The sequence below is a fragment of the Pagrus pagrus genome (genome assembly GCF_965226575.1).
Source record: "Pagrus pagrus genome assembly, chromosome: 18".
Lineage (NCBI taxonomy): Eukaryota > Metazoa > Chordata > Actinopteri > Spariformes > Sparidae > Pagrus > Pagrus pagrus.
In genome coordinates, this window is record NC_140202.1 from 19412754 (window position 1) to 19423979 (window position 11226).

Consider the following 11226-nt stretch of genomic DNA (forward strand, 5'->3'; position numbering starts at 1 on the left):
CACTCAGCTGCTATTTAAATACACACTGACACAAACCCTCTGGCATATCCCTACTCACCATACGTATCTGTCAATATTTTTGTAATCCCCTTTTTTTTGGGTCTGTTGAATCACACTGTGAGAAATAATTAACATGATTCTGAGCAGAGGCTTATGCAAATGATAACATCTCAGGGAAAAACATAGCCAGATACACGTTGGCCCAAGAGTCATTATCAAGTCAGGGCTTTTAACTACAAAAGACATCACAAACAGATTACAAATGGTGCTGGTGTAGTGGTTGTGCATAGCTGAGGAACATGGCGGAGGCTGTGTGATGATTATGCATGAGAACAAAGTAGTATACGCTGAAACAACACCTTCATTTTGATGCAAAGGCTGCTGATCGGTGTCATCTTGTTCAGACATTCATTATTTTTAAATTGTTTCAATTTCATGTCCACAAAACAAAGCAATTTGCGGAAATGTGCAATGGTTCACCAAGTTTGAATTAGCATCCGGACCATCATGAGACACTTGGGGCCGAGCTATACTGGCAACAAACTAGTTCATATGATGTGTCATGTGGCAAAAGTCTTTGTAGTTGTTCCAAAAGGTCACATTTGATGATGGGGGTGAAAGGGGTGTTGTCAAAGAGAGCAGGAAGACAGATTTTCCTTGAAGGCATTTGTGGTTTTGCATTGGTTTTAAGGGAATAATGAATAGAGGGCTTGAGAGAGAAGTTCAGTACCCCCACACATCTGACCTATCGCTGCATGAAGTGGCCGTGAATGTCCAACTGTCTGATTTGAAAAGCTGCAAAAATTGTTTGACGGTGCCCCCGCAATTCACGTCAGAAAGGTGTGGGCGGTGGTAGTCTTGGTCTAGACCTTCAAATGTCCACCAGCATCAATTTATTTAGTGACTCACATAGTTTGAATATACAATTATCAATTCCTTGAAGGGAAACTCCACCAATTTCACATATTAAAGTGTGTTTACAGGTCTTGGGCAGTATGACTGCATATGTAAATGAAAGTAGTATAAAGCCTTTTGTGAGGAAGCTGCATGTAATGTGATAAATTGCCTCCAGTGATTGCACTGTGGGTAATATAGGCACCTGGTTTTGAAAAGTAAGAAGAATGCGAGGAATAAAAAAGGCGGTATCTGTGGTTCTGCTGTAGCCATTTGTTATTAAACTGTCTACACTGTCCCACTTAGTGACATCACTGGAGGCAATTTATCAGATTACGTGCAGCTTCTTCTGGAGCCACAAAAGGCTTTATACTACCTTTTTTTACATATGCAGTAGTACTCCCCAAGACCTGTAAACACATTTTAATGTGTACAATTGGTGGAGTTACCCTTTAATGAGGTGAAACTAAATTGTGAATCCAGTCTGATTGTGAGGCTAAAGGTGGGAGGTGGTTTTAACTCTGTTATATGATCTGACAAGCACTTTGTTTGAGGGTTACCTAGGGTAAGTTATTCTCCCACCAAAATGCTTATCATATGGACAAACAGTGTCTAACCCTCCCCCCCCAACCCAATTTCTGCAATCTGACCTCTCTTTTGTTATTCTTCACACAGCTATTTCTGTACATCACGATGCACGCCTTCCAGGAAAGATTATCTAAAAATCTGCGCATTTATCCCCATATTTATATGATTAATCACGTCTCGCCCTTCTTAATGACAGCAGGATTTTCACCCCGAGAGTGTGGACGGTTGGAGCAGCTGCCTTGAGATGTGTCTGGACAACATGTTTTTGCCTTTTATTTGACATTGAAGACGCAAATAGGAAACAAAGGGAACAAAGGACTCAGGCTGGAATTGAACTGCGGATATATTGTGGCTATGTGGCACACGCTGTAAACATTCAAGCTACCATACCGCTCAGTATGGCGTAGTTCTTAATGAGCATACTGCAGTCTGAACTTGAGTTTCTGTTACTGTTATCTGCCCAACATGTCCTTTAAGATTTGGGACGAATGGGACTCAAAAATTCAAAAAAATGATTCACCAGGTCACTGATGGCGTGCATCACCAACCTGAAGCGTCAACATTTCACAACCTGGGAATGCAACTTAATCTATTATCTTTCTCCAGGATAACTTACTCCTCCTTTATTATAATTCATATTATGCTAAGAGGAAATTATTTTATCAGACATTATGACCAAAGAGATTTAAATATGAAATGTAAAAAATTAATAAAAGGTGCACTTTGGGGTGCAGACTTCTAGATGGGCATCGTACCCTTTTACTTCTCAAACTACAAGCCTGTTTTCTCTGATGTTAAAAATACAAATGTAAACACATGGCTTTGAAGAACATCTGAAACTCATATTAGCTCTTTAGCTATCAGCTTTCAAGAACTCTGTCTCTGTTTGTTTACAGAGACTAGGGATGGAAAAATGAAATATTTTATCACAATCTCAACAAAAACACTCAGGATAACTTGATCATGGTAAATTTCCAGTATCGGGCTAATCGTGAATATCTTCTCAAGCGGCTTGGCACCCTTTTCACTCACAAAAGATGTGCGACCTATCTGTGATGCAACAAAAACCTTGGGGATTTTTTCAAATAAAATGGAAGGTAAAGTGATTTCACTATGTTTAAGTGCCATTTTAAAAGTTTTAAGCATATTTTCATTAATTGCAATCATTCCGGTCAGGATAATCATGACATGAAATTATATTTGGTCATTATATTGGAAAACTGATTTAAAAAAATCACTTTAAAACAGGTGTGCGTGGATGAATAGATGGATGTAGATGTAAAATGTCTGACATGTCAGATCAACACTTACTGAAAACTGCTTGCGCTTCCTTCCAGGCTTGCCAACTTTATAAGAAGCACTACTTTTAGCAGACATCTCCTCTGTCATCCGGTCCATGTCCAGTATTGTGCTTTCACCCTGTCAAAAAATAAATAAACACATCATGTACACCATAACTTGGACTTTTAATAATTGGAGTAACAGTGCCCTTATCTTTCAGAGTGTCCAATTTTTCGTTTCAGGCCTGGATGCACGTAAGACATTGCATCTTTCCAGGTTATGAAAGACGGTGTTTGTGCATACGGTAAGCTAAGTGTTTGCTTTACCTCAGCTAAAGATGCTTTAGGTGTGATACTACACACACAAAACTGTACCTAACTGAAACACTTGAACATTTGGGGGGACTGCAGTGGGTTCCTGAGTGTCTTTGGCCTGAGTGGACAATGAGACAGATAGAAACTGAGTGGCACGTTCCTTTGAACTCGGCTGAAGTGAAAGCTCCACGGACGCAGCGCTGACCTTCCGCAGACAATCCCCTCTTGACACCGTTACAAAGACGTCGACCGGCCCCCACCTCCCCCTGCTGCAATTTCCCTTTGATTAATAAAACTGTCTACCCCCATGAACAAAGCCCCATGTCCGCCACCACCAAGTACCCCTGGGGTGGATGGGAGAAAAGATGATCCTAATGTAGATGCTTTGAGTTTCAATATTGACTGAATAGGACCACCAGCACCAGGTCTGAATGCAAATGTGATTGCAAGGCCATTCCTGACAGCTGCGGTGGGGGGCGGAGGGCTGGGTCCTTATTAAATTCCTTCAGTAGTGAATGTGAGATTCCCTCCAAGATAAATGAGCTCTCAGCACTGTAGGGCATCCTGGTGACCGGGTCCCTCCGCTGACTTGTTGTTAAGTGCTTTTATTTTAATCATGGCCACTGTGGTGAGGATGACATGAGGGAAGATTACTGTAAGAAACCACATGACTTTGTCATTTTATAATGGATCATGTTTAATACAGTAAGACAAGTAGGGGAGGCCAGAGACAGGTGCAACTCCTTTAATTCCTCCAATACAAAGCAAACTAGAGTGACAAAACTGCACATGAGCGGCTACATCACTGTCCTGCTTCAAAATATTTTATCTGGAAACAGGTCCAGTGAGTAGGATATAGTGGACAAAAAAACGTGATAGGCCCTCTCTAGAGTCAGTGTTTGGTTTGTCTGCTCTGGGCTACTATAGGTGATGTAACATGGCGGACTCTGTGGAAGGGGATCCACTCCCTCTGTAGATATAAAAGGCTCATTCTAAAGCAACAAAATTCATTGATTCTTAGTTTCAGGTGATTATACACTAGTGAAAACATAATTATGAATATTATATACAGTTTCTGCCAATAGATCCTCCTAAATCCTAAACACTGGACTTTCTACATCGCATGAAGTTCTTGTAACATAATCAAAAAGTCCAAAACAACTGCTAGATGGATTTGTGGTGAGGCTATGTCCAAGAACGCAATACCACGTAACTGTGAGATACAGCTACCTTAATACGTATGACACATCGGCTGTGCTTATTTTCTGCACTGCGTTGCTTTGCTAGCATCTTTCATATCAAGCCATCAGCGACATCACAGACTAACTGTTAGTTTTGGGTAAACTCAAGCAGTCATTTTTTTTAGCCTGTGGTCCAATAGTTAAATCAGTCTCCACTGTAACATTAGCGTGTAACAAGTGTTGTTATTAATGAGAGCTGTAAGCATCAAACATGATTTTTAGATAAATAAGATGTATACGCACATTGTATGTAAGCTACTGGGTAATGCAGGGTGTAAGAAGAAATGATTGTGATTGGTTCTGTACATTCCTAACCGGGTCACACAATCTGACGAGTCACAGTTTATGTTGTGACATCTGCCAGGGACCTTTGCGACATCTCATCAGTCACCACTTTCTCTCTCTGCTCTGTTTTCCAGTAAGAGTCTTAAAAATAGGACTGCACATTATGGTAAATACAATCATACTGCAATTATTTTGATAGATATTGTGATTGCAATATGAATCAAGATTAGTTTGAACGATCATTTTTCCATCATTATCTTAATAGGATGGGACATTTCTTGACGTCTGTACCAAACAAACATGTTTTCTCACATCATGATAACAATAATTGCAGGCCAGAGATTCCCTGCAGCACCACAGCACTTCTGTATCATGCTGTCTTTGACCTTTATCAAAATATTGCAGCTTCCTTTGATTTGTACATTGCACTTGGCCACATTGCGATTTGGATTTAGATTAATTGTGCAGCCCCACTTAAAAGCACTCTCAAGAAACTGGACTCCTGCACACACAGAGTCCAGCAGACTCTACTCGTTCAATAATTTAAGAGATGGAGGATGTTAATAAACACCAGCATGAATTTCAAAGGTCAGGCCATGTTACACCCTGAGAGTGTTTGCAGCTAAAATGGAATAAATCCATCAACCATTAGGGTCCCGGGGTGATAAACTGATTTGCATAAAGAGATAGATGTAAGTGAGTAACTGATGCTGTGATTAATGGGTAAACAGGGTTGTAATTGACAAATATGGCTCTAAAATCATAGAAAATTCCTCAGTGGATTTTCTGGATGGAAATACAGAGATGGTTACTTTAAATGCAGATATCAATGCTTTTGTGAGAGTACGTGTTTTGCAGATGGTCCCCGTTCATTGTGTGATTACTAATAGAGAGCCTGGTGCTTCAGTTTTTCCTTACAGGGCGGCAGAATTTGCATAGATAATAGCACATTTTGAGTGCAGCCTGGTGTGCAGGCTCATTTGGGAACCACTTACATGGATGACACAATTCAGTGGTGCCTGCAGGAACAGCCTACACTGCACCGTTCATCCAATTCCCAACCCGAGCGAACGCTCAGACACACTGATTGGAAAATAACACGCCATTTTCACACACAGCTTCCTTCTAATATCTTTTGCGCAATGAAAAAATAAACAGAATAAACCTGAAATATGGTTTGTTGTTGCCTGGAGTGAACCCAACTGCATTGTCAATATCTCTTACCCTATTTCCGTCTGGGTAGCCGGTTATTTAAGGCAATGTCTGTTGCCAGGCAACAAGACTAAGGGCAGTTCTTTGTAATGGGAACATGGAAGGAAGAGGACAGATCCCCCCAGTAAAAAAAAATCTGGAGAGCCATTCCAGCTCCAGCTCAACCTACACCAGCCAACGCCCACGTCACCAACCACCATTACAACGGCAAATCTCACAGAATAAGGCTGCATCGCGCAGCAGCCGGCTGCGCGGTGATGCTGCCGCTGCCGCTGTGGAGCATCAGTGATGCTGCAGACTGAGATAATGAGTCTGTCTGCATCATGAGAGGTGACATGGCACTCCGTATGCAGATGGACGCTGACTCTTTCTCCATTAAACAGAAGGAAATTATGCTGCAATCTCTCCGGATCAATAAGGCATTAGGTTGACTTTCATAAAATTGGGAAAGGTTTTTAATTGGCTTTGACCTGAACTTTCACCATATCTGAGTGCCTTCATCAATACACTATCAACATAATAACACTCACACACTGCACTCATTCATGCACACATGCGCTCTTTATAGATATTTTTAGGAAAATAGTAAAAGCCACACTGTACTACATCATCGCTGGAGTGAGTAATCTCCTCTCAAATCAGATCTGGAGAGTGTGAGGCCTTTCAGATAAATTGCATTTTGCACTGATGGAGAGTAAAATCCAAAATTAATCAGCAGCTTATCCCAACTCATTCAAAAAAAAAGCCATAACATGACTGAATGAACCCTTTGAACCCACTGGCAATAAAGCTGAGAAATCCCGAGTCATTCACCAACATACCGAGCTTCAGAGGAGCCTCATAAATACCTCAAGCGAGATTCCTGAGGCGTGCTTTCATATTTCACACGTGTTTTCGTCCTTACCATTCTGCTTCCAGGTGAGTCAGCGTAGTCTGAGGATTTGAATGCAGTGGTGTTGGTGTTGGTGACAGTGTTGGACGGCATCGTGCTGAGGGCTCTTCGGGGCTTAATGTTCTTGATGTGGGGGATGAGGTGGATATAAACTCAAAGAAACAAAAAAAAAAGGAATGAGAGATGATCCCTCTTCTCTCTCGGCTCTCCTGGAAGATGGAGAAAGAAAGGGTGACAGTCAGCTTGCTCATGATGCTCTCATTCACACAAGAAGTCAGTTTGGTTACATTTCACTTTTCTGTCATAAAGAGGCTCTTTCTGAGCATCAGCTTTCCTTTTGTTGAGTGCACGTCATGCATAGGACCCTCACAGGCTACTATAGGATACTGTATGGCTACTATTGCCTATAGGGCCTGGGCCACTTGGTTTTTTTTTCTTTCTTTTTTTTTTTTTAACACCACACGGTTGTATGGGTGTACAGTGGTCGACTTAAATGGCTTCTAATGTGCACCCATAATTAACCCAGGATGATTAAACTATTTTTTAATCATTAATAATTCATGTTTAACCTTAAGCGTCTGGGTTAAAGTTACTCCAGCAGTCAGCCATGCGCACACAGAGGAGCCCACACACTGTTGCACTCGTGGAAATTTGCAAAAAAAAAAAAGAAAGATCATCAGCCTGCACATCTACATTCATATGGGATGTGTTTAATTTCCTCTAAGGGGTTAAATCAAGATTGATGACAGCCGCCTCTCACTTATCTACCATGCCTGCAAATGAAGTCTTCCCTCCTGAAAAATAAATTGCGGGCAACAACCAGAACGTGTAATCTTGACAAATAATTTATTATAAGGGCCACACAGGCGTTCAGTGACACCGCATGTCCACGCACATCACGCTGCAACCAGGCCACACGCTTCCACTCACTGCCATCGACTCACTTGCGTGTATTATTCAAATGGCGATGCGTTAGAAATTGCAAAGTTTGAGACGTGTTTTGCAGCTAGGGGAAGTCTGCAATATGACCCAGGGGGTTGTGGCTCTTTTTACAGGCCACGGCCACTCAAGTATAAATCCCCGTTATATTTTTTTCTTTAATGAGGCCAGTGCTTCCAGGAGCCGCGGTCCTGGTTCTGTGCTCTAAATTCGGTCAAGTTCAAGTGCACATCGCGATGTCCAATCAGCACATCTGCAAAAAAGGAAAAAAAAAAAAAAAAGCAACCCCCTAAATCGCTATTTCCCCGTCTCCATCGAGCGCCTTCCGCTCTCGGGGCTTTCACGTTATTGTTCACATAAAGGTTACCCTTCCTGCGCGGCTACTAGTGCCGGGTTAAACGGATTTATATGCGTGAATCGCTGTGTGTTCGTTACCCGATTTTCCCAAGTCCCAGGCCTGACCCTTTTTGTCTCGCTTGCTCCCGGAGCCTCCTTCCTCTTCTCTCCCCGTCCTCCACCTCCCCAGCCGGCCAGCTCTCTTCCAGATGCACCGCTCTCACTGCAGGGGCCTGCAGACTGTCTGCTGGCTGCCGCAGGGTCCTAAAGACTACCCGCTCATCACCTTCACCACTGTGTGCAGATATGGGCAGAGGCAGGGGGTGAATGTGGTCTGAGCAGAAGCGGAAGCAGTTCTCAGATCTGGTACTTGAGTAAAAAGTAGCAAAATCCAAGTGTAGAAATACTCTGTTACAAGTAAAACCATGCATTTAAATGTTTTACTTAAAGGATAAGTTCACCCAAAAATGAAAATTCACTCATTATCTGCTCACCCGCATGCCGATGAGAGTCCGATGATGTTTTCCTGCCACAAAACATTTCTGGAGCCTCACAGTGACACAAGGTTGCAGCATTAGCAGCTGAAGTAGATGGGGACTGGTTTTTAAAACAGAAGTAAACAACAGAAATAATGCATAAAATGTCTCTATGCAGCTTTCCAGGGTAATGCAAAATCTCCAGAAACCCAGAGCTCCAAAATTGATTTAAAAAGATATCATTTACACTCTCAATGTGCAGCTGAACTCAAGTACCCGCTTCAGACAGAGTGCTGGCTAATGCTTGTAGCTTAGCAGCTACAATAAAAAATAAAAATAAATAAATAACGTGTAAATAACGTCTTTCAAAATAAATTTGGGATCTCAGGGCTTCCAGAGACCTGGATTAGCTGCATGGAGTCAATTTATGTTTTCTATTCAGTTGTTTTTTAATGTTTCAAAAGAAGTCCCCATCTACTTCAGTTGTTTAAGAGAATGCTGCAACGCTGTTTTGCTCTGAAGCTCCAGAAATGTTTTGTAGACTACACAACTTCACCCATCTATTCCAATCGGCATAGGGGTGAGTAGATAACGACTTAAAATTTCATTATTTGGCTAACTTATCCTCTGAGATAATAATTGTTGCATATTTTATGTTTACATATGCAAATAAGTTATGTCAACTATGCATTAATTTGCCTAAGAGCAGAAATCTGAATTTAAAAAGACACCTGAATGACGTTTTTTGTTCCATTACTGTCTGGAAGAAGACATGATATGGTTAAAAATCTCAAAACTGACCGGTGCATGAAAAATAACTCATCATGCAGAATGTTGTTTTCAAAATAATGTATGTTATATAATTGGATTATAACTTCTGATGCATTAATGTGTTCTTCACTTTCATGCTGTAGCTGGTAAAGGTGGTTTAACTACTTTTTATCAAACTAAATCTGCAAAGTAACTTGCAACTACTGTTGTCAAATAAATGTAGTGGAGTAGAAAGAACAATATATGTCCCTGAAGTAAAGTACAAGTATCTGCACACCACATCACTGGGTTGGAAACTGACATAAGTTATTACCATGCACCCCCCTTACATACACATGCATGACGGTCTCTAGTATATTCTATATGACCAGTAGCATGAAAAGCTGCAGATGTGCCCTTTCTTTATTTTTATTTTTAAATTTTGAGGGCCAATCTTACATCAGTTTGGCAGTACAGATAGAGACAGTAAACATGGGGGTAATGCAGGGATGCTTCAGAATCTGCATTCAAGGGTTTAAACATTAGTTCTCGATTTGAGCACTTCCATGTCATATATTCTAACTAATGTTACACCTGAGATACATTCAAGTGGCCCAGGAGGCCCATAAATAGCTCTCTAGCACCTCTTATGTGACCTTAGGGGCAAAAATAAAGGCTAAAAAATAAACATTAGAAGTGCCTTGTTCCTAAACGTGACAGAACAAGCTGGCATACGAGGGGTGTAAACTAAAGTAGGCGACAACTTTCATGATTCAAAATGATATCTGCATGTACACATTTGTAAACGATTACAAATTAGATTTACTCAAATGAATAGCCCGGTTAGTCTGTTCAGCTTCAATCCAGCACAACCAACACAAAGTAATGTTATCAAAATGTTGACAAAATGAACAGGAACCAGAGGAGACTTCCTCATTTTTAATTTGCTGCATTTATGGGCCCCCTGGTGGCTGTGGGGCCCTAAGCAGCCATGTAATTAGCTGATGCCTCAGGCCAGCTTTGAGGCCTGCTGAAGTGAAACATGTGCTTCCCCTTGTTCTGACAATACTACACTGAATATTTACTGCTCGATTGCAGTGTGAACTCTTAATCTAAGGTCTCATTTTCTACACATATACAAGTTTACTGGGTACATACTCAGTTTGTATACTTTGTGCAGGCATATGTTTGAGTACTGTCTCATTCTTGTATGAAACTGCGTTATTCTACATACATTATATTGTTCTGTGTGCAATTTGGCTGCTGTGACACCTGAATTTTTTTTTTTTCTGGAAAGAAAGACTTGTCAAACACAGGTGTGACTAATAATATATGTAACACTGTTAACTGCTCCATTGAATTACATTAATTGCCGGGACTGAATCATCATTAATGTTATTAGTTCTACCTGTGCTTTTCCTGCGACGACAAGTCAAACTGTCTGCTGTGAAAGAGTTTTATTCATCTGAACCACTTGGGGATGATAAAGAAACAAGCTCTGATGTTATCTAAAATGAGCATGAGCACACTTTATTTGAAAAGCAAAACAATACGTGAACAAAAACAATATGAAAAATGCAAGGTGGAGAGACTCCGGACCGACATGTTTCGTAAAATCCACAAAAATGTGAGTTTCTGTCAGTAAAGCAAGGATCTCTTGCATCTTTTGTGTGTATGGACTTTGGCAGTTTGGGCTAAAGTTCAACTTGAACCTCATATTTGCATAACAGAAACTAAAAAGAAGCATTCAGGAAGAGACATACTGTAACATTCATGTTCATCATGTCATTTGAGTACTTAAGTACTGTATGTAAATACATATTTGAAATATAAATATTAAATATTATACTTTTACTCCATCACATTTATAGGATAGCTTTAGCAGTGTTGTATGAAGTACCCATATGTCATACTTTACGAAAAAGTAAACGTATCGTTTTCTAAAATATTACTCTTTTAAAAGTGAGCCACATCCTACCAAAGAGTTGTATTTGTTACAACAACATTTTGACACTGTA

At 40.7% G+C, this 11226-nt stretch overlaps 1 protein-coding gene across 1 annotated transcript in view; it reads right to left on the minus strand.

Annotated features, from left to right (window-relative positions):
* LOC311274068 (DNA (cytosine-5)-methyltransferase 3A-like) overlaps nucleotides 1–8161 on the minus strand; it is a gene marked incomplete at its 3' end in the record, with an annotated part of 32399 nt that extends 24238 nt beyond the window's left edge. Inside the window, exons 1-3 of the mRNA XM_084381491.1 lie at nucleotides 8109–8161; nucleotides 6720–6916; nucleotides 2794–2901 (exon numbers count right to left, since the gene is read on the minus strand). Of these exons, the coding sequence (XP_084237617.1) occupies nucleotides 2794–2901; nucleotides 6720–6800 (189 nt within the window). The 5' untranslated portion in view covers nucleotides 6801–6916; nucleotides 8109–8161. The remainder of the gene's footprint in view (nucleotides 1–2793; nucleotides 2902–6719; nucleotides 6917–8108) is intronic.
* Between the last annotated feature and the right edge of the window lie 3065 nt (nucleotides 8162–11226).